This window comes from Strix aluco, chromosome 10, assembly GCF_031877795.1.
Source record: "Strix aluco isolate bStrAlu1 chromosome 10, bStrAlu1.hap1, whole genome shotgun sequence".
Taxonomy (NCBI): domain Eukaryota; kingdom Metazoa; phylum Chordata; class Aves; order Strigiformes; family Strigidae; genus Strix; species Strix aluco.
The window spans coordinates 8,744,079-8,768,114 of NC_133940.1; the positions used below are offsets into that span (position 1 = coordinate 8,744,079).

At 47.8% G+C, this 24,036-nt stretch overlaps 1 protein-coding gene across 1 annotated transcript in view; it reads left to right on the top strand.

The window, feature by feature from the left end:
* The first annotated feature begins 800 nt into the window (after positions 1-800).
* The window catches only part of LOC141927724 (melatonin receptor type 1C), a 44,866-nt gene continuing 21,630 nt past the window's right edge, over positions 801-24,036 (top strand). The window contains exon 1 of the mRNA XM_074834974.1: positions 801-990. Coding sequence (XP_074691075.1) covers positions 816-990 — 175 coding nt within the window. The 5' untranslated portion in view covers positions 801-815. The remainder of the gene's footprint in view (positions 991-24,036) is intronic.

Below are 24,036 nucleotides of genomic sequence, written 5' to 3' on the forward strand. Positions count from 1 at the left end.
ACATAACTGGTTGAAAAAGTTCTTGTGACGATGGGTTTGGCTCGGGGCGGGGGCTGGTGGCGTGCTGGCCCCGGAGCGGGGCTTGCAGCGGGCAACAAAGGCAGAGAAAACCCTTCTGCGACAGGGACAATGCGCAAACCTTCACCTCGGCTCTTCTCCCTTTTCCGTACCCCTGTCCGAGGGCGGGAGCCGTCGGAGGCTCCCCGGCAGCTGCGCTGCTTCGACGGGTGCGGGCAGCCCCGGCGCTCACGGCTGCCTCACTGCCTGCCTGCCCGCGGCACCGCTTTGAGCCGGGCCCGTTGCCCCTGATCTCCTCCGTGGGCAAAAAATAAAAATAATCCTTCTCCCTGACTGGTTGCCCCCTCGGCGCAGCGCTGCGGCCGGCTCCGAGGTGGGAGGCGAGGTCAGAGCCCGGTGGAGCGGGCGGGGATGCGCGGGGGGGGGGGGGGGCGGGCGGGAGCTTGTCCCCGGGGCTGCCCCGCCGCTCCCCGCCCCGTCCCGCCCCGTCGTTCCCCGCCGCCGCCGCGCGGTGGCGCCATCGGACCGGAGAGCGCGGCGGGTGCCCCGCTCCGAGCACCGGGCAGCCCCCCCCCCCCCCCACCTCCCGTCTCACCCCCCCCCGCCCCGCCCCGCCGCGGGCAGGGCGGTGGCACCTCCGGGGGAGGGGGCGGCGTGTGCACCCCCCGGGACGGGCGGAGGGGCGCGCTCCTCCCCGCGGCGGCGGCCCGGGGGGCTGCCGTCGGGGCGGGAGGAGGAAGAGGAGGAGGAGGAGGAGGAGGAGGAGGAGGCGGCGGCGGCGGCGGTCAGAGGCGCGCATGGAGCGGGAGGGGAGCAACGGGAGCTGCCCGGGCTGCCGGCCGGAGCGGGGTCCGTCGGCGCGGGCCGCCACCGCCTTGGCGGCCGTGCTCATCTTCACCATCGTGGTGGACGTGCTGGGCAACGCGCTGGTCATCCTCTCCGTGCTGAGGAACAAGAAGCTCCGCAACGCCGGTGAGCGCGGGGCGGGCGCGGAGCGGGCGCGGGGGGCTGCCAACTTGCCGGCGGCGGGTGGAGCGGAGCGGAACGGAGCGGCACCGACCGCCCCGCACCGCGCCCGGGGCTGCCCGGCCCCGCACGGCAGCGCTCCCCGCTGGCGGCGCGGTGGGAGCCCGCGGGGGTCGGCGGGCGGCAGCGGCGGGCAGGAACGGCGGCCCCTCCTCGGCACCGGAGCGGTGAAGGGCTTCTCGGCGCCGGGAGCCGGTGGCGAGTTGCCCAGGAGGCAGAGGAGCACCCGCTCGCCTCTTCTCTGCGGTGACCCGAGCTACCGCGGGGGTCCCCACTCGCTGTCCGCCCGTCCCGTCCCGTCCCGTCCCATCCCACTGCCCTCTGACTTCCCGGGACGTGGCTCTGCCCCGGGCAGCCGCAGATGGAGGAGCCCGAACTCCCGCCGCCACGCAGGTAACGGCCGCACCCCTCCGCCGGAACCGGGCGGGGAAGGGCCGGGGGGAGCCGGCGGCCTAAGGAAAGCTCGGGTGCCAGCCAGGTGCGGGGGAAGGACTGCTCCTGGCTTTAAGACGAGCCTATGACAACGCTGAACACTTGCTTTTACGGCCCAGCCTTGCATGTGTTTTAACATTTTCCTCAAAGCTGCTGAGCTTTAGGTGACCAACTGAACGCAGAATACAGATTTTTCCACGGGTAATTTGAAAGTCTGCTTTGGAGCCTTAGGTATTGACCTCCCTAATGAATTAATCTAGGAAGATTATCAAGCTGATATTGATATTAACCATTTCTAAGAAGGCTGTATTTTTTGAGGTGTAATGTTTTTGCCTTCAAGGTCCTGTTATTTTAGCAAAGAAATAAAACCGGATATGAATTGCTCTGTAAAGAGTTAAAAGTAGTCTGTGTAGTGCTGCTTAAAACATACTGCAGAGTGTGTTTTGCTAAGGACTGCACCACTGCCCACTTCTACAGCGAAAGACGTAAAATGACCTTTAGTTTTATAGATTATAAAATGGTTTTAATGAAATATCTCCAGTGTTTATAATGTATAAGACAAAGTTGTAAGTATTTCGGAGATGCTGATCTCTCTCTGTCCCTCTCAATCTTCTGTAAATATGGAGTAACTCAACAAAGTTTGGTAAAAGTTGCTGATGGATAAGACTGGCGGGACAATTTCCCTCCCGTGCCCTTAACATTTGGTTTATTAACAATAGCACACAAATGGCTACTGGCCGGGGCAGGCGCTGGATGCAGTGACCTCCACCAGTGAGCTGCTCTCTAACTGGCACACAAAACGTGGCCCATAGTATCCACAATACACAGACATGCTGTACTGGGTTTATGAGAACTTTAATAGAGTTGGGAAAGGGATTTTCCATTCTCTTCAGCTTTGTTTTAAAATGTGAGCGCTGTGAGCTTGTGATCAGTGGTTCTGGGAAAGAAAAGTAGAGACACCCTTCCCTTCTCCCCACGAAAGTAGTTTCTGTTATCTGGCTGGTTGGGCAGCAAGCAGATCTGAAACTATTTAACTGCTTTTATCACCTTTCTACTTGTTAATCACTTGAATGCATTTCACTTCTTAAGACTGCCTGTGCTGTGAATTAAGGTAGAGTCCCTGTGGAAGTGGAAAAGAACAACTTTCCCTTAAAGCGACCATGGAGATATTTTCCAAACCTTAATCCTTGTCGGTAGCCTGTTGTCTGCTCTACTTACAAGCTATTGGGATGTACGGGTAAAGCCAACACAAGTGGAATCTTTGCTGGCCTCCCTGATTTGAGGGAAGGTGGCTCTCGTTGCACACAGAACTGAAGTGTGACTAGTGGGGAATTTAGTGTTATGTGCTTCGAAATGGTGGTGGGTGTCGAGAGAGCCGTCCTGCTTTGTTGACCTGAGCATCATTCCCCCTTCAGTCAACAGCCTAAACTGGGAATGCCTTTGCCAAGGCACTGGAGGGGTTCAGCAGCAGGAAGGCGAGGTGGTCAGACTGATGGTGATGGTCTGAAGTTCAGTAAGGTAAAACGTCTAACCGGCATCTAACTGTTGTCATCTTGCTTTGCTGAAAAGATCATGTGTATTTAGGATGTGCAGACAATATCCTGCACTTGTCCACGTTGGAGAGCAAGTGTGCTGTCTGCCTCTCTGGATGGAGAATGAGAGAGAAGTCAGGGGTCAGCTCAGTTCATGTTCCTCCTGACACGTGAGCAACACCATGAACGAGAGGAGCTCAGCTGGAGTGCAACCGTCAGGTTGAAGTCCTCTGGACAAAGCATTTCTCTGCTCGTGTTCAAACCTACCCTAAGCCAGTCCACTAAATGAAAAGGACACCCGTTATGGATGTGTCAGCTCTAGGCAAATCCTGGAAGCGCCAAGCCCTCTGTTTCTGGAGCAAGCTCACAGGGAAGATAGTGAGAGCTCAGCTGCAAGGTCGTCCAGCTGGAGCATAAGCTGGATTCGGGCTGGGATGTGAAACTGGCACTGCATCAGTGGCTGTGGTGGGTGATCACTCTTATGGGGCTGGGGTTTTTGGTCCATCCCCCTGGCCCTCTCTGCAGTACTTGGCACACTTCAGCACCTCTGCGCTGCCTGCAGCTACAGTGCACAGACAGCACGAGTGTGGCTGTCAAGCGGGCTCACACAAGGAGTACCCTCACCGGCGTGGTCAGCTGCCTGGAGAACATCAGCAGTTGCCTGGTGCTGAATGAGCAGAAGGAGGTGAGTGATGCCTGTGGGCAGAGGAAATCCAGATTCACTGAAAGCCCCAGGCTTCCTCTGTGGTGGACAGTTCGTGCCCACAGTTCATGGTTGTTCAGTCAGTCATGCTGGAGAACTGCTGGAGTTAAGCTTTCCTACAGCAACATCCAGCTGCCTGGACACTTGGAGCTGCTTGTATGGTCTGAGAGCACCAAACAAGGGTCCCAGCTTTGGTCCATATGTCCACAGTGCAGGACATTTAAGTGGTTGAGGGTGAAGGGCATGAGGAATAACTCTGCTCCTCTGACAGACGAGATGTCTTTATGGGAGGCAGGTGAGAAGGGGTGAACTTTTTTTGGCAGCTGAAAGCCTTCACAAACCTGGCCACCCTTCTACCCCTGCGCTGGTGGGTTTTAAAAGCAAAAGACCTAAAACTTTCCAAGAGAAATTGCTCCTTTCCCACACTCTGGGAAGGTGTAAGGTATGTCGGGTGGGTGTTGGTGTGTGCTGTGGTGTTGCCGGAAGGTGCTCAGAGCGCTGAGCACAGATTAGGACCCATGTAGGAGATGATATGAGTGAGCTGTGTGTTACGTGGCCTGTGCAGGATCATGACCAGCTGAAGGGTGCTGGCATGGCTGAGTCTACAGCTTTTCATTTGTGAGTCCTGCTGGCTTTACAAGTGCCAAAATCTGCACTAAAAACAGCCAATATTTTTCAATGACTCTTTGGGCAGAGGCTCTGGAATTACCCTTCTCTAGCTCTCCTGAACTTGCTGCAAGCTTAGGCACACAGCCAAAACATGCATTCCCTGAAAACCCGTGTCTCCCACCAGTGCTGCCTGGAGCTTCATGTGCAGACAGCAGTTTCTGCTGCCTCATGGGTCTTTTTCCCTCGTGGAAACGTCGTCTCTCCGGGGAGCCAAAACCTCCGTGGGGGCAGACAGTGCAGGTACAACTCTGCTGAGGTCACCAGGCTCAACTGGCTTTTAATCCTCTGGATATACACTCTACACTGATGTTTGCATAGCGCTGGGGATTTTGTTCTTAGACTGTCACACCGGCCAAAGTCAAGCGTCACACACAAGTCTGCATGTATCATGTCAACACAGTTACCTTTGTCAGCCAAATGTGTACTCTTAGAAGAAATACTAGATTAGTTTGACAAGCCCTCTGACCAGAAAACTGTTGACTAGCACTAATTGTGTTTCCATCTCTGAATACTGCCTCTGCCGGGGACCGCGGGCAGGGTAACCAGCTTGCACTTCCCAGGTTGGGCTGCTTGCCCTCTGAAAATATTGGCAAAACCCCAAGTTTTTGTTAGCTTGAGTGAGGATTTTATTTATTGTTCCAAGACCTCTGGAACTTCCTGGCTGGCCTCTGACATGTTTCTGTTAATTTTTTTTAAAAAAGTCAATGTTAGGGATTTAGTGAGCTCCTTCATACACTCTGATGTGCAGGTTTTCTAGTTAGAGATGTGAAAAATGGTTAGCAGGTGGTATTGGGTATCTTCCCAACTTGGTTCTCAGAGAATTTTGTTATAGCTGAGATATGTCATCCTTATGTGCAAAGATAAAAAGTAATGCTTATACTTTCTACATCTTCTGTATCAGAAAAAATTCATTGTACCTTTTTAGCATCAAGCCTATTGCACTGATAGATTGTTGCTTTTATCCTGATATACCTATTGGCATTAGGCTTTTTGGTATCTTTTAGTTTTCTTTACAAAATGTGTTGATTTCCAGCTACTAATTCTATAGTGGATTTTCTATTTGTTACATATTTTAGTTATTTTGTAATTTGGCTCTTGTCTTTAAAAAAATTCTTATTTTAAACCAAATAAACCTTTTTTGAATACTCTTGGGGGGGGGGGGGGGAAGGAGGGCTCTACTAAGGCATCTTTAACATCTCCCAATAAGCGTTGTCACATTTGCTTATATTTGGGTGTTTTCTCTCAGTTATTTTTGTGTCTGATTGTTTCTGGTTTTGGGAAACTGAACTTTTAGAGACATTGTGTAGGACTATGTTCTGTTTCCTTATCTCAAATGCAGTTGAGAGCTGAGAGCTGGTTTTCTTCCAGCTACTGCAGGATTTCCTTGTCTTAGAAAGCTATCTATTATATGTAGGTGTGTTGAGATTATTATGTTTTTAATATTTTTTTTAGCACCACAAACTCTCCAGCATCTGCCACAAGCCTGAAATTACATCTTTTTGTACATTGTGAGTAGATGCTTCAGGAGCTGTTCGTCTGTTCTGCTGATTCATTTGTCTACAGCAAACTCCCACCAGTGCTTGTGATTTAGCCAGCCCCTGACCCTCTGAAATGTCAGGGATCTGCAGTGGGTGCTTGGATTTCTGGTGGGCTCTGTTGAGGGAAACGTGCTGTTTGTCGATGATACTGTTTGAAGGTTCCTGGGACTCTAGGAATGTATGGTTGGTGCAGAAGAGGTGTTGGAAGTGGTCGGCGGTGTGAGCAGCAGGGGTGTACCTGAGTGCACCCAGTGGGCTCAGGGAGCGGTGAAGAGGGTGTGCTGGTGGGGATGTGTCAGTCCCTCCCTGCGTCCTGCTGCTGCAGCCCCCTGCCCCTGTGGCTCTGCAGGCAGGGGCTGGAGCGGGGCCACCGGCTGCGGGAGGTGGGAGAAGTGGGAGCGACAGTGGGATAGAACCTGGGAGAAAATTAATTTGGATTACGGTAAAGCATGAGCTTTAAGTGTAATAGCAACGTATAGTGAAGAACAGTCTTAACCTGTGTTTTCCTAGGAGGTGATTTGCATAGTGAGACACGAAGGAATGGCGCTTTGCTTGGTCTGTGTCACCACCCCGTGACCAGGCTGATTTGGAGAGCTCTGACAGCATCACCTTCGTGTGCACTAGCTGTGGTGGGGGTTCAGGTCAGGCTCCCACCCAGACCCTCGCACATCTGTCCTCCCGGCAGGGCTGCGCTGGGCTCTTCGTGGGCTGTGGGAGCAGCGAGGTGCCCAGAGTGCCGAGGGGGAGGCTCAGAGCTGCTGTCCTGCTCCGAGCAGCGTTTGCAGCTCCCATGCTGGGCTGCTCCCATGCTGGGCTGCTCTGGAGGAAGCGGCAGCTCACTCGGGTGTGAGCAGCTCATGAATTTTTTTGGAGTGCAGTAGCTTCAAAATATTTCTAAATTGGTCCTTTGTACAGCTCCATAAGGGATCCCAAGGGATTCCATCCCATCAGCTGTGTGAGGTGAAATCCACCAATTTTTGGTTCTTTTTTTTTCCTATTTTTTTCAGGAAAAAGCCCCCTCCTTACAGTTCATGTAGATGGTAGTATTTTGGGGAGTGCCGGAACTCTGGAGCCCCTTTGTGAAACTTTGTGGAACTTCCAGCAGAAATCTCTACTCCCCTGTCATGGTTTAACCCCAGCTGGCAACTGAGCCCTACACAGCCTCTCTCTCCCTCCCCCCTGGTTGGATGGGGGAGAGAATCAGAAGGGTAAAAGTGAGAAAACCCATGGGTTGAGATAAAGACAGTTTAACAGGTAAAGCAAAAGCCGCGCACACAAGCAAAGCAAACCAAGGAATCCGTTCACCCCTTGCCATGGGCAGGCAGGTGCTCGGCCATCCCCAGGGAAGCAGGGCTCCACGGTGGCTTGGGGAGACAAACGCCGTCACTCCCAGCGCCCCCCTTCCCCCTTCTTCCCCCAGCTCTATATGCTGAGCATGATGCCACATGGCCTGGGATGTCCCTGGGGTCAGTTGGGGTCAGCTGTCCCCGCTGTGCCCCCTCCCAGCTCCTTGTGCACCCCCAGCCTCCTCGCTGGTGGGGTGGGGTGAGGAGCAGAAAAGGCCTTGACTCTGTGTCAGCGCTGCCCAGCGGTAACGAAAACATTCCTGTGCTATCAACACTGCTGTCAGCACAAACCCAAACCACAGCCCCATACAAGCTAATAAGGAAAAAATTAACTCTACCCCAGTCAAAACCAGCACATTTCCCATTCCCACATGTTGGTTTTCAGGACAACCCGTGTTTGGAGAAGGACTTAAACACAGCACCTTAAGTTGTGGATGTGCAGCTGGGGAATGGAGTTAAAATACTGTTACAGAATCACAGAATCATCTAGGCTGGAAGGGACCTTGAAGATCATCTAGTCCACTAGTAAGTCAGCAGTGCTCAGCGTGCGCTGCAGGTGTGCCAGTGATTGGATAGCCAGATGGTACATGGTCAAACAAGTGATTGTATGATTCCACTAGAAACAGTAATTCTGGTGTTTTGGAACTGAGGAATATTTGTCTTTGCAAAGTGTTTGGCAAAAGTTTTGTTACAAGTTGGTGCAGGTCTCTATACAGTTACCCTCAAATTAGTTGAAACAAAAATCCTCTGATTAGCAAATGTGATTCTGTGAAGATCTGTGTCTTGCATCATGCAAAATAACACCCTGCCAACCTGGGAGGGTCACCCAATGGACCTTGCAACAAGAGTTAGCAAGCCACGTTCAGCCTGGTGCTGGGCTCTTTCTCCCTCTCTGAATCCTTCGAACTCCTTTGCCCTTCATTGCCTCTAGAAAAGGCTTTTCTTTTTTTCTTTTCAGCCTCAAAGAATGTTACTGCTTCAGGACTTGATGTTTCTGAAAGATTTGGAGAGGCAAGTACTGGCTTAGACAATGGCAGATAGTTAATTACCTTGCAGACAGCCCTTCAACACAAGCAGGAACGTGTTTCAGGAAGAGGGAAGGTGGGCATATGTGTTCAAAGTAGCTGTTCCCTGTGTGACTTGTGGAGTGATTAATTAAAAGGCTTAAAAAGACAACTATCATGTGATGGCCTATAAATAAAACGGAAATTAATTCAGAGATGGTTTTTGTATGCTCTTTTTTCCCTTTTTTTTCATTTTCATTGCAGTTTGCTTTTCTTTCTCCGTGCACGATGCTTAATCCCTTCCAAGTCCGTCCCACAGCAGAGAACAGGGGTGGAGGAGGACAGGACCATCCTTTGGGCTGGTTGGCAAGGAGAGGGCTGTGCCACAGTTCCAGGACACTCTGTCTCTGACAGCCCCTGTCTGATGGGACTGCTCTTTGTGGAAGATGTAGAAGGAAACCTGTGGTGTAGCTTTCTCATGTTTAACTATTCTCAGTCCCAAAAGTTGGAGTGAGGGCCGGTGAGTCCCTGTCTTCTGCGATCCCCCATTTGATGTCTTCTGTTGAGAGACCTCAGATCTTGCTTTGTTGAATAATCCCCAGCATCACCTTCAGATGTGATGTTGGCAAACACTGCGATGGCTGCAGGGGACTGAGGCCCAGCAGCCAAGGTCTGACCTGCCCCGAATCCTTACTTGTCCTTTGACTTAGATGCAACACTCATGGGCCTGGGCTTGGCCCTGGGCAAATTCAGGCACAACTGAGCTGGATGACGGGGGTGCTGGGGAATGTGTGTCACAGCTGTGGATCCCAGGCCAACATAAAAGGATCCAGGTAGAGATGGGTTCAGCGAGGCCTGGGGCAGGAGGATGTGCAGAAGGTGAGAGAGGAGGGACATAAGTGGGAATGCTGATGGAGTGGTGAGTGTCTGGCCACAGCAGGAGTGGCGGGATGTGCCAATGCAGCCAAAAGTGAACAAGGGTGGGTGGTAGGATGCTTGGACTAACCCAGGTGTGCCTGTTCCCCCACCCTGAGGGGAAAGGGGGGGAGAACTGGCAGCTCATTGCAGACATTTTTGTTTGACAGTAAGGGTAGGTGGGCTCGAGAGACCCTGATGTCTTCTGGGAGGGAATGTAGCTGGCCCCGTGGGTGCCGAGCAGGCATGCAGCCTGCGGTTCCCATGGGCTATATGAGCCATAAGTTAAATGGAGTCTAATGTAGTTCACCTTATTCCCGGCCCTGTGTCTGGTCTCCAGATCTCAGTTGTGAGTTTTATTTCTGCAGATATTGCAGTAGAAAGTAGAGCAAATTGAATCTTAATGGCTGGGTGAAACCCACAGCAGAGTCACATGTGGATGCATTAGAAGCTGGAGCCCTGGCCTGTGCTGCCAGAGGGAAAAGCTGCCTGACAGCCAGGCAGGAGGGAACAGCTTCCCCAGTGTGGCCACAGCACGGCTCCTGCCAGGCACGGGCTGCCTGCACCCAGTGAGATGAGGGGCACAGGGCTCTCCTGTGGCTTTAGCTCTGTCCTACTTGTGGGGCGATTCACAAGGAGGGATTTAGGAAATGTTCTCTAGGTGGTCCAGGATTTTCCAGTGACTTGTGCAGGGTGACTAACTTGCTTTCCTGCATGCTGCGGGGTGAGGAGAGCCTACTGATTTAGGTGACCACAGCAGCTTAAGCCAGCCCTGCGACTTGCATACTAACATAGCACAGGAGCGTTTGTGGAGTGGGCAGCAGGTAGAGAAGATAAGAGGGAGTAAAAGACTGGTATCCTGGTGTGTGGGAAGGGGTTTGGGCTCTGCTTTTAGGGTGGAACTGCTGAAGACCTGGAGGAGATGGTCCGTGCTCAGGACTTCTGTACCTACCCAATCCCGCTTGTGTCTGCTGGCCAGTTTCAGTGACAGGAGCCATTCAGATCTCGCTGTCCTCCCAGTTCTTTGGCCCCGAGTCCTGTCTGTAGGCTGCTGAAATACTCCTGCCTGGCATTTGCCTTCCCAATGTATTGGTCAGCATTCAGCTTTGGGGCTTCCTTGGGCCAATGGAAGAGTCCCTGGCCCGGAGGAGAGCAGAGTCACACCAGCATTGGCAGGAGGGATTGGTGCTCGCCCGTGTGACAGGCGAGGGAAGAGCTGATGGGAGCTGTGTTTTGAGGCATGCTGATGGAGGAGGGAAGGGTTGGGGACATCAGGGGAGGTGTGCAGGGCTCTTGTTCATGTCCCCAAGGGCACAGTGAGGCAGGGAAGGCAGCGTGGCAGCCCTTCCCCCACACTGCTGTCGGTTTCCAAGCAAAACCTAGTGTTGTTCTTGGCTGGTTCCTAGGAAAATGGATCATACCATATCCAAAATATTCACTCCTGGATTTAATAATAATGCGAAAATAACTTAAATGTATTTCTTTCAGAACCTTATGGTATTCCATGGAAATGATTTCTGTTTATCTGCTGGAGTTGCCAAACATGTACTCCAAAGCCAACGTTCATGCAAGTCATCGCCCTTTTAAATAGAAGGGGAGAACAATAGCCTGTGTCGATAGCTTTGGCCCCATGCTGTCTGAGGACAACAGCTGTGCATTATACCATTCACTACCTGCAGCTTTTCACCAAAGTTTCCTGGGTCGTATCTCTGTTGACATTGCTAGAGAGGCGCCTTGGTGAGCAGAGCCTGGGCTGAGCGGCTGGGTAACCTTCCTCTACGACTACACCTTTTCCAGGTTAATTTGTTCTTTAGTCTCTGCACCTATAGAGACTGTTCTTCAGTCTCTACATGTCAAGATCCTCCCTCCTCATTCTTTACTTTGCTCTAGAGCTTTTTGGAAGTTGCCTTTGTGGAGGAGCTGGGAGGGTGGTGGAGACCTCTTGACGCTGGCCTGGTGTCTTCTCTGCAGCGCTGGCATGATCCAGCCCAAATAAAAGCAAACCCCAGCCCCTGTGATTGATTCTCCAGCCAAGTGCAGTAGCCCAGCCTTATACAGCACCTCCAGGCCAAGCCTGTGGCTTTTCAGTGTGGTCAGGGTGGAGGTCAGAGCTGAAATTCAGGAAGAGTCTGGTCAATGGTGCCCTAAGGACATGGGCATAAGGTGTGTTAACTGTATCTCAAGGATAGTAAACAGCCTTTCCAGTTCCTGGTGCAGAGACTAAAAGCAGGGCATGACAACATAAAATATCTCTGAAAGAGGCTTCCAGTAGCATTTGGAGTAGTCTGGAGTTGGCAAAATTCATATTCCTGCTTTTCAGTCACACTTTCCATCATCCTCTCTCACACTCCCCTCCTCCCTCGCCTCTTTTGACTCCTGGTGGAGGGCAGATCATGCTCATGCTAATGGTATCTGTTAGTATCTGACTGAAAATATATCTGTCTCTTCTGAGGTTTGCGCCATTATCTTGTTTACAAATGGCCAGTATGATCTCAGCATCTCAATAAACAGCAGCAGCAAAGATGAAGATGAGTTAAGTAGTTAGCTGTCCCCTGCTTTCCATCACTAGTTCTGCCTGTTTTCTTTCTGTCCTTTCCAAAAATATTGGCACCATTTCTGGACTTTTCAGTTCTCTGCTTTGCAGGGAGAAGTTAAGCTGAAATAAAGTGTACTGTTCCCTTTTATGCAGAAGTAGATGTTGTCAGGTCAGAGATTATATCTTGGCTTTTCCAAGGGAAGACTAGAAATGAAAGAAACCTTTTCTACCATACCTAAGATGTGTTAACTCAGCAGCAAGCTCTGCCTTTATGTCTTAGGTCTTATGTCTTAAACAGTCTTTCTACTAATCAAAACTGACTAGGCAAAACTAATTGGACTAAGTTGAAAGCTTGCTGACAAAACCCTTTAAGAGTAGGTGTGGTTGATAGGTTCCGAAATGATCAGATATTGCAGCATGGATTGCAAGCTCTGCCTCTTCCGTGCTCATCCATGGGAGTTTCTGTAGGGAAGGCAGAAGTGTGGCGCGAGGACTTGCAGAAAAATGGATGTGCGGTGGGAAAAGGAAGGACTGGTTTGGTGGGAGGCTGTCAAGCTAATCTCTGCCTTCAAACAGGCAGCGCTGCCTGCTGAGAGCTATCATGGCCAGCAGTTAGAGCAAAGAGGAGCAGCAGGAGTCACAGCTCTGTGTTATTCTAGATGAGATGCAAGCTCGCAGCTCCCGCAGGTGATCTGCTTGCATTCCTTGCTGTGATACATCTGGGTGCCCGGGGTGCAGAGTGGTGCCTTTCTGCATGTGCCAGCTGTGCCCTTGCACAGCACCCTGTGTTTTAAGGGTTCAACAAACCCAGCCTGTTGCAAGGTGCCCTCTTTCAGGGCACTTCTCGCCCAGGTTAGGAGTGGACTGAACATCTAGGCATATGCAGTGGTCTTCTGGTCCTTCAGAGACGCACCAGCTTTATCCTCCCAGGAAAACAGAGAACTCGTTGGGCAATGTTCTTCCTGACAGATGCTTACCAGCCAATTCTTAATGACCCAAGACCTCACTGGGAAATTCAGAGGGCTCTGCTTTCAGGAGGACAGCTGCAGTGAACAAAACATTCCCAGCCTGGACTAGATTGGCATTGAAAGGTGAGGTGATGCTGTCTGCCACCACCTAGCTAAGTCCTTCTAAAAGGCAAGTCAGGACAGAGGAGCTGGGAACTGACTTGAGGGAAGACCTTAGGTGGGGAAAGTAGGGTTTGCCATGCAAGGCAATGAGGGAGTAAAACTGCCTAATTAGGACGATAGACTAATTAGCTAATGAGAGAAGCCTTCCCAGTGTGGATGTACCATTGGAAGCCATTAATTAAAAGTCTTGCTAAATTCCAGGCTAGACAAAGCCTTTGAGATTAGTGTGGGAGCAAGAAGTAACCACTGGATGAACACCAGCATCGTGTCCCTTAGCAGACACACAGCCTTCTCCGCCTTCTCCATGGAGTCTTTAAAATAATAAATTTGCTTTGGAATAAGTTATACAGATATGGGAACAGAGCAGCTGGGCAAGCAACAACCAGGGCTTACAAGGAGCTAGACTGTTTCAGCCTTCCTGTGGCAGCATCTGTTCTTCCTTACTGGTATTTCCACTGCAGTTCTCATTTATTTATTTTTTGAGACAAATTTCTCCCAGGAGAGGCTGGATTTCTTCTGATTGATCGTTAGCTTTACAAAAACAGTTACTGCTGCTGGACTGTTCCCATTGCTTTGATGAACCAGTCTTTCACAGTTTTTTCCTACCTTTGAAAGTGATTCTTTTGCCCATTTGCAACAAATGTGGAAAGATACCCACTTTTCCTCCCATGTGGAATGAAGACAAATGATCAAACACTGGCACTTTTTTCCTCGAATGTGATCCTGGTTTGTAACCAACCCTTCTATTTTCCTCTCTGCTGTTTTAAAACGAGTTTCAATTCCTAGCAATCAACAAAACTGTGCTATGAAGAGGTGACTCAGATGGCAAGCTGTGATCCCTTTTCCACCTCCTGTAGTGTTCATAACGTGTGCAGAAGCTTCTCCTGTGAGGGTGCTGGTGAATGGCATGCCACCACTGCCCTGGCTCCCGCAGAGGTGGCATGAGTGTGTCAGGCCTCTGCTCTCACTGATTTATGGTAGATGCTACTTTATAATGGACCCCTCCCCAGTAGATTTTACTCTATGGTTTAATATGCACGTGCGACACCCAGTCAATGGGCGTGTGCCAATGTATGTGTCTCACTGGTGAGGTTTGCTTGTGAGGTTTTAAAGGTTTGTACTCACAGAAGATAAAAGTTGGCAGAGAGGTGGCTGGCATGAAGGTAGTTTTGGTGTTAAGGGAAGGGTGGTTGTGCTGCAAAGTTGTTGTGCACTGTGGTCCTGTATTTGTTGCCATATGGCTGTAGGGCTTGGGGCATAGCCCTGCGTTGTAAGGGTCCTTACTGCAAAGCTGGAGAGTTGCTGGGCCAAGCAACAGCTTGCTTAGCCACAAGCTGTTCTTCAGTGTGGTAAAATCCCCCCCAACTGGGGCAGAAGGATACAGCACATCAGTGAAGAGAGATTGCTGAGCAGCGCTTTGTCTGGTTTAGCTTTCTGCCATGAACATCTAAGGCAAGTTCATTTTGAAATAGAAGCTGACTGGTTATTCTGCACTGTGTCACCCAAGAAAAGCACTTCTTTTCTTAAAGAAGAAGAGACAGAGAAGCCAATTCCTGCAAAGCGTTAATTTTGTGCGTGTCCTTCCACACACCTTTGCTTCTCTAATTCTGCTGAGACTGCTCTTTCACCGGGGAAACCAGGGAGGGAGGGGAAAGGTGCTGTGTTTGGGGCACCTAAATGTGTTTGGTTGCTGACTGCAGGATGAGGATGCCAGTGCGGACAGGCGCCTGGCAGTGTATTGCACTTCTGTCTTTGGAAATCCAGCAGCCCTTTTTGTTCTGATGAGTCTGTTTTAACTCTTGGACTTTCCCCAAAGCGGGGTTCTTAGTGTGGGCTGAATCCTTTTTAAAGTAATTGGGTGGAATTTGAATTGGCAGCCCACTAAAGACTGTAAGTAACTGGTGGTGCAGCTGCATTTGGGGCATCCTGGCTGCAGCACCGCTAGCAGAGCATAAATGTGTTCCCCTTGGCATTAGAGGAACAGATGGTTTCCTGTGGGTCTTGAGTGTGAGCGTTGGCATTTTAATTCTAATAATTCTAATAACAGTGCAATTAGAGTGGGTGCTGGTCCCAGGACACATTCATCCCTGCTGTGCACTGGTCTTGCAGCGAGGAGATGGTCCTGGCCACGCGTGCTGCGGGAAGGGGCCCGGGGAGGCTGCTGTGCCGGTGCTGCGTGCAGGGCTGGCTGCCCCACGGCCCCAGCTGAAGGCTGGAGCGTTGCTGGGCTGGAGTGCTGATGTATGAGCTGCCACACTGATGGGGACCGCAGAGCCTGGCACATCGCTGTCGGGAACAAAAGGCGATGCACGCACCGTGTGTGATGCCCGTGTATAGGGTATTGAGCACCCGTCCTGTTGTCCTGCTACGCTGTGCGTTCCTGGTGGGGAGGAGAGTCGGGGGAAAACAGCATGGATTCAGGAGAGAGAATGACTCTCTCCCTTCTGGGCATCCTAGAGCTCAAAATACTTGAATATCTCTGCTGTAACGGGAAGATAGATACTTTGCAATCATGCTAAAAAGATACAGCATAAAAGACTTCTGATTTGGCACCCTTTGTCCTTCTGAGTGGTGCCGACTTTAAAGCAGGTGAGGTATCTGCTGGAGTGGCCTTGAAGTGGCACAGGAATAGCAACAGGGGAAACTGGAGTTGAAATTCCCTGCAAAGTTGGTAAAAGGACAGCCTGAAACTGAAATGTTATTCAGCTGCAAAAGAGATGAAAGTAGTTTCTGCTTGAATACAGTCCCTTTCTTATACATCCGGCCGTGATCTTTGTGGCTATGTATTTGTCAAAAATGGTTTTCAATTACCTGTTGTGGAGGGTGTGAGTAGATAGAAAGCTCTTGTGCTGGCTTTCTGGGCATCTGGGAATAAAACCCAATGCTGCTGATATCCCTGCCACCAAACTGGGCCTGGCAGCTTTTATTCTTATCCTTCACACTTGGGAAAGTAAGACAGAAGATTTGATTTCTTTAGCATGGTGACGAGCTGTGGACTGTAACAGCAACATCCTTTCCAGGGGACTGCTGCTGGACGAATACGTTTCAGACCCACTCTGTACTCCTTTCTCTGTCCGAGACAAGGAGATTTAGAGCTGTGGTACCTGGAAGAAACTAAGATGTGTTTGTGTCCATCCCATCGTCAGGTTTACTTTATTTCTGTCAGAAATGCCTAGTTTGCATTTTAACAGATGCACTAGGGATAAAGCTTTTTCCTCTTGAGTACTGTTGGTTGTAGGATGTGAGACCTATAGATCAGCTGCCTGTGGAGCTGTAGTTCCACCCGCATTGTATTAGTTTCTCTGCCTTATTCCTTCTCCCCCGTTTTAAAATTATTTTGCTTTTAAGTGCTTTTCCAAGCTGTAGAAAGCTACTGACATTCAGAAATTCTCAAACTCCACCACAGAGAACACAATTCTTCTGCATTCTCTATCGGCAAGTGTTTTATAATTCATTATTCTAGTAACGCTGAAGTTTTCAAACATTTCTGGGTTGCTTAAATACATTGTCTGTGAATTCAGAATGTACATGTCTGAGAACACACCAGATCTCTTCCTCACACCTCTTGTATTTCCCTGTCTTCCTCACAATCATGCTGTATTAATTCTTTCAGTGATTAACAGTGTCTGCCTAGAATTGTGTTGGGAGTATCTTAAGAAGTAAGAAGCCAGTTAAAATTCAAAGCAGCACACGGCAATCTTGACGTGGAACTTGAAAGTGCTGCAAAATTATGCCTAAAGAGATCAAGCACTTCTGTTTTAAAAGCTGCTCTGTCCTTTTCCCTTCCCTTCCCTCTGAGCAGTAAAAGATCTGCGTTAAAACAGTCGATGAGCAACAAAATATATCTATATGTATCTATATGTAAGCAGCAAAAAGAGAAATAGAGCAAATTATTCCGTGAAGCAGCTTGGAGCCTTCTAACATCAGATCTGTGTTCTGAATCATTATGCAGAAAAAACCCCTTTGCCATGTGAATGGATTCGGATAGGCTTTAAAAGGAAAGGGTGACATGAAGTCTGGTGCTTGGGTTTGCCTTGTGATGAGGACACTGTCTTTTGGAGTCACCTCTACTGCCATCCTCTCAGTCCCCCCTTTCCTGTGATGCTCCCTTGGAAGTGGACCAAGACAGTTTCACACTGGGAAGCGATGTAAAGCCAATGAACAAGGTTTCATGGCATGGAAAATATTTGCTCTCTTCTGACAGTCTTTTCCTTCCTTTTCCTTAATCTCTGAACATCTCCATGCATAATCTCTCCTATAATTATAACCACATTAGAACCAACAGTGTGGTACCTAGTAATTACTTTATTAATTCATATTTATTCGTTGCTATGACTTTCATTCTCTTACATTAAAAACCAGATTTTTACTTGCCATTGTTCGAAGTCAAGAATGTAGCATGTATTTAAAAAACACACACAAAACCAACCTTTTTTTTCTGTTTGGGGAAAAAAGAATCCCAACCACAACCCATGTTCAAGACTTCCCAAGTGTCTAAGCAAAAGTAGTGATTGTTTTTAAGAAGTTAAACTTGTGGAGTTTTAACTGAGAACTACACAACCTTTTCAGGTCATTGTGGAAAAGAAAGATCACCATGGTGTGTGTGTCCAATTTGCAGTCCAGCTCTGGGACATCTGTTTTGCAAAGCTGCACCTGGGGAGGTTTAGGTGGCTGGGAAGGTGCAACACGAGTGACTTTGCACTGCGTCCTTCCCCTGCCCCTCTGCTCGTCCCGTGTGCTCAGGCTGCGGGCAGGGGCTGTGCCTGACCTGCTGGAATGGAGCCTGTGTGCTGAGCTCCAGCACTGCTGTGACCGGGCACTCGTACACCACCACCATCAGTGACTCACATGCTTTGCCATCTCACCAAAAGTTGCAACTTCTACTAAAAAAAGAATCGTTTTATCAGTGACTCTGGCAGCCCAAGGATTTGTATGAACAGCTTCCTTAAAGGCTAAAGGGACCAACCAAGGATGAGTGTTTTACACTGTTGTTCTGAGAGGATGGAGAGGAGCCTTCAAAGCTGGCTTGTGCTGGCAGACACAGCCAGCCAAGATGTTTGAGCTGAACAGCGGACTTTTTGCATGCTAATTGATATCCAGATATTGAAATGTGCTGGTTAAAGAAAAACAAATTATTGCATCCGTAGTATACCAATGCATCATTCTAGCTCATGGCTTTATCTAATTCAACTTTTGATTTAGATTCTAATTTTTCACACCGTTCAGAAAACGTCGCTGAACAAGGAGCAGGAAAGACTGTGGAAAGCTGAGCAGTTGTTGGCTCTAGCAGCCCAGTCCTCTGCAATCTTATTCCTCATCTAATTAGCAAAGCAAGACAACTAGAGGGTAGCATTTTGTATAAACTCAGAGATGCAACCCACCGTCTTGCAGGGTTGTGCAGAGCAGGTTGTAAATCAGGCAATGCCTCTTAACTTACACACGGCTTCATCTCCTGCTCCGAGTAGACAAAAGGAGTGTAATAGGGAGCAGGTATTACTCGTGCCAACTTTACACATACTTGGCTATGAATCTCCTTTTAGGAACGTTTCCTTCTCCAAAGAGCCAAATAAGAACTGTCATCCTGAAAAAGACTGATTAAGAAACTGCAACATGGAAATATTAGGAGAGGGAAGAGCATGTGGCCCTTATAAATGGCTGTAGCAACTGTGGAGAACAAACCAACTGGACTTGACTCCTGGAGATATCTTTAAAAATTCAAATGTGAAGTAACCCAAGAGGAGCTGGTTGTACATCTGTGTACATCATTGATGATGTCGTTTGGTTTTGCTCACTTTCAAGCTAAAACTTTGGGGGAGTTTCAGTAAGAAAAGTACATTGTAATTACACAGTGGTTAAAAAGGTATAATTTCTTGTCAGAAGTGTATCTGGCCAAATTGTAAAGGCTTTTTTCTCTTCTTCCATGGCTAGTTTTGTTTAAGACCTGCTTTGCAACAAAGCTGGTAAAGCCAGGCTTTTTTACTTCAGAAAGAGGAGGAAGGTACTGAAGGTTAATCGGCAAGGCTGGAGGTATTTTATTAACACCACCATGGGGGAAGCCTGATTCTGATTTATTTGCAGAAATTTCACAATTTGTCAGTGCTTCTGTCAGGCTTCCTCTTGACTTTCAAATGACTGGATATTAGGATCGGTCCAAGTAGAAAGCTTTGTTTGAATGTGAACTTCACCAGAGATTACCTGTGAACTTTCTTGAGATCCTAATGCACCCATGGAAATGTTAAGTGTTTAGAAGAAACCAGTAATTACTGATCAGTGTAGTTAGTGTTTTAATTCACATATCCGTTCTAAATAGAACTTTTCCAAAAGCTTCTGTCTAAATTTAAATGGACTGTTTATAGCAACCAGCCAGTAATACAATATACTGAGCAAAATGTGCTGAGCATATGAAACAAGCAGGGTTATTAAGCCACAAATAAATCATTGGTTCAGATCAGTTTGCACTAACGATAGTGCCAATTTAAAGAAAATGTACCATGTAATTCAAAGTGTTTCAGAATTAATAATAATAATTACATTCTTAATCACCAGGAGGCAATGTTTCTTTCCCTTGCAGCCGAGGAAACTTTAGTAATGTAGGATTTATACTTCTCTAGATGTAAACCTCTAATTTCTCCATAGCAATCATATCAGACATGTGCCATTGTATGGGATTATTCCCCTATGCTGAATGGGGAAAGACAAAAAAAGATTACAAATTTGGCCTCGTATATTGTTTTAGGAAGAGAATGGCCCCGACTCTTAATTTTTCTTCTATGGGGAATTGTTATGTCCAGATTTGGGTTTTGGTGCTTGGAATTGGAACAAAAAGTCAAAATTGCCTGCAGACTGAAGAAGGTTGATTCCAGCTTGTCAAAACACTGAAAGATGAAAACATGTAAATGTGCATATAGGGTAAAACTGAATATTTGCATACAGTTAAATTGAGATGAAGTAAGCTGAAACATGTTTACCTATCAAGCTAATTCATTTAGTCATTTGCTGCTAAAAACTCTGTGCAAATATCAGCATGTTTCCCATGAAGATTTTGGATTTTGGTGCAGCAATGTTTTCTTTACTTGAAGAACACTGCCTTTGAAAACACGTGTTCCTAACAGCCCTGCACAGTTGGAAAAGGACCTGGGCCTCTGGGTATTCAGCCCCCAGCCCTGCCCGTAGGGTCGCAGCTCCTTCAGCCGGTGGGCAGCCATGCCTGGGGGATGCAAAGCTCACCTGTGGGAGGAGTGGCCAGCTGGGTTTTGGCAGGAGACACAGAGGTGACGTGTTTTTCTTGTATAATGTCTCGTACAATGAATCATTCTATAAATTGTGCAGGCTTTACTTTAGACAAGAAGGACATCTCATCTGGGTAACCACATTGTCTCCAAGTATGGGTGGCTTCTTCCACCAGTTGTGCTGTTTGTCACCTGTGGGAGCCTCGTGCCCAGTGCAGCTCACCCAGAGAGCACAGTTATGGCTCTCCTGGAGATCGCTGAGCTAACCGGGAAGTTAGGCTTAAATGATGCAGGAGGAGACTTGTAGAGATCTGTCAGATTTATAAGCATGCATTCTCTCTGAATACATCCTACATCTTTTCTGGCCACCGTTCAAGCGAGGGCTCCTATAGCATCAGCTCGTGCCAGGCACAGCACCTTCCCTCCCTGCCTACCTAGGCTCAGCCACTGCTTTCTGGCTTATTTTCTTCTCCAGGTAGATAGCTTGTTAAGTGAAAGCTTTGTGTCTCAACTGTCTTGTAAGATTTTCTTACAGGTCCACTGTAGTAGTGTTTAAAAATGAACTCTCTTATTAGAAAAGCTGCTATGTTTTATTAATATTATATATGACTCTAGTGTGCCTGTCTGTGTGTCAGGGAGGAGCCTTCCCTCAGGGGATAATTATCTCCCTGTTGCCCACTATGGTTTCCTTGAACTTTTCTGAGGCAGCTCCTTCTGGCAGCTGTTGGCAGTGGGACACAGGACCAAGTGACCCTCAGGTCTGCTTTGATGTGGCTGTTCTCATGCTGAGGGCGTTCATCATTCCTTTGATCTCCATGGGGTGTGAGTGTGTGCCCACAGCAATATCAGGTGTGCCAGCACACTTGCTTTTTCTTGTCTTTTGCTGAAAAGTAGAAGCAAGCACCAAGGGAGTGGGGTAGAAATGAGAAGAGGAATGGTAAGGACATGAAGGATTCCCTAGGCTGTGGGATGTAGATTTATGGGTGTCCTAATAGGACTCATGTTTGCAAATGTTTTTCTGCTTTTCCTAGTGAGCAGCAGTAGTTCAATTCTGTTCTCTTTAAGAGAATGATCATTTATACTTTCAGCATGGATGCTATTTCCAATTTTCCACATCCTTTCAGTGCCTCAACAATTTCTTGTGAAGATAAAGTGCATTTGTCTTTTTTTTTTTTTTTTTTCCCAGCTGAGGTTGTGTGATGTCCTCCATTAAGGCCTCTGGGACTGTGTATCTCTGGGAAATGAGTGTAAATAGGTAATCATCTGCATGATATTGTATGCCAGAGTTGCAATCTGTGTAATTATCTAAAAGACTGCACACCCTGTGAGCTACAGAGTTGAAGAAATTTGTGGTTCCTAACCTAGACTTTATCTAATATTTACTTTTGTGGGTAATTCACATTATGTCATTCAGGTTTCCAAAATACATCCCCAGAGTACTGGTAAGTTCTGAATTCTGTTTTGCCTTCTATTAAGGATTGGAAGAGTTCTCAGATGATTTGTAATGAACATTAATCATAATTATAGGGATGTCATTTTCTGAGCTTTTGAATTTGTGTCCTCTCAGTGTTTGTGTGATTGTTGCAGCAGCTGCAAATATTGATGTAAACACAAGACCACATACATCCACGGAAAGAACTCTGTAAATGATCAGAAGACTGCTGCACACTGAAGTAGGGCTTTCCTTCCCTGCACTTTAAATAGCGTTACCAGAACCGTTACCTTCCCAACATGTTTTCACTGTTCTTCATAATACAGAGAAGAGTCAGCTTTGTCTTCCTTTATAACAAAACCCTGTACATGGATAATAATCCCACTAAATCCTGATATCATATTTTTAAACCATTTGCACATTGCAGGAGAATGTATAAGTGAGGGAGGGTAAATATTTAGAGAAGAAACCTCTCATAGCCTGAAGATAGGGGGTGTATGATATGGATGCACCATCCATGAACATGTAGTATGCACCATGGTGAGGTAAGGCACAAAACGTCTTTCTCATCATGTGCCCAAAGGCACTGGACCTGACACTTCCAAGAAACAGCAAACTTGGGTTTGTTTTCAGAGGGCTTGTTTCCACACAGTCTCTAGCATGCTACCCTGGCTCAGGGCTGCGTGTTGTGAACAAAGCATTTTAATTTCCAGCTTTGCTTATGGGGAAATGAAGCAGCATGTTTTAAGACCTGCTACTTCTCCTTGCAGAGGTCACACTGATTCAGTGAGAACTGGCTTTGGCTTCCTATGATATGGCAATCTGAGGGGAAAAAAAAAAATCTGTGAATCCTGGCTTAAATGGATAATGTGAAATGCAGATGTGTCATTCTGCCTTGCCCTGATGTCCACAGGGGCAGGACTGAGCCTCCTGCTGCTGCTGACATGGGTCTTGCATTGTTCCTTGAAAGTGTCAAAAGTGGAAAGCAAGCTGCACATTTTGGGTCCCCAGAGGGAGGGTGCAGTGCCCTGACCCCCTGGCTTCCCCAGGGTTCCTTCCATCTTTGTTCCCTTCCTCACGCACAGCCTGTCTCCTGCTTTTGCTCTTCCTTCAGTGCAATCCTATATGCAAACAACTGGGAGAGAAATGGGAGGAGGTATTGTTTTCCTTCTTTCAGCTCTGCAGGCTGAAGCCATCCCAGGAGGGCAGGAGCACCGTGCTCCTGCTGTCATGTCCATCATAGAATGAATTTGAGGGTGGCTTCTGAATTTAAAATGAACTAGCAGCAGTTCTAAGCATCGTCCTGCATGTCCTGCTCTTGCTCCTGATTTTTCTCTATTCGTTGAACTCAACCTCATGTTAGAGAGGGAATTGTCAGGAAGGCAGTACAGTAGGAGGGGACACTTTACTCATCAGCTCCCATTGCTTTCATCTGTGCATCCTAGCAGTAGTTTTCCTCAGGCTTTTTCTCACTTGAAACCCTTATGTCATCTTGTTATTCTTGAACGTGTTTCCTCCTGCCCTACTTCATCTCCCAAGAATGAAAAAGTTAAAAGTCAACATTAAGGGTTTTACAGATAACTGCTTATTTTTACTATTTCCTGCAGGCAGAGCTCAAAGGTTGAGAAGAAAGATGCACCAAACTGCAGTTGTGCCTCAGAGAGCTTCCTTCTTCATGGAGCATTCAGGCTCCAGCCAATTCTTTAGCCAAATTTTCTTTCTCAGCCTGCATTTCAGAATATGACCAGTTAATACTGAAGGAATATATGGCCTTCAGTTCTTACTCTTAGGTTGGCTTTCAACCCTGTGAGACTTCTGAAATGTTGAGATACAGGTGTTTATGGGTTTCCTTCCAGGGAGTGGGCAATGGCAGGACTGCACGTCCTCCAATGAGTGCAAGATGGTAATGTTTTACAGTAGAAACCCTTGTTGGTGAAAAGTGAAGTCATCCATTTCCTAGATTAGTTTTGCAAAAAACAATTATTTTGTGTTATGGGGAAGCATAAAATAGTGGTTTTGACATCTTCAGAAAAGAAGGTTTCCATGTAAAACTTTCTTGGAAAAAAACCCACTTCAGTTTTATCAAGAAAGTAAAAGAGCTTGAAATCACAGGGAAATATTCTGTTCCCATTTTGTTCATTCAGAAATTTCTTCTTGGTTGATGCACTGGAAGTTAAATTTTCTGAAGTACTGAAGAACAAATTGCGTTGTAGCAGGAGCCAAACACTCTTGTTCCAAACAAAAGGTTGTTTGTACAACCTGTGTAGCGGTGTGTGCCGAGCAGCCAGAAAGCGTGAGAGAAAAGAGCAGCGAGAATCCAGACACGACAGTTTGCCAATCTTCCCATCTTCCAGTTTTTTAATTACAAAGTTTCTCTTGTTTCTTGGATGGAATAACACACATCCAGAGCCAACAAGCAGTCGGCCTTCAGTGGCCTGATAAATTGTTCTTAATTTCTGGAATAGGTTCATTTTATTGAAGTAAGGGAAGGCGAAAAGAGCAGGCTTTTCGGGGCACTGCCAAATA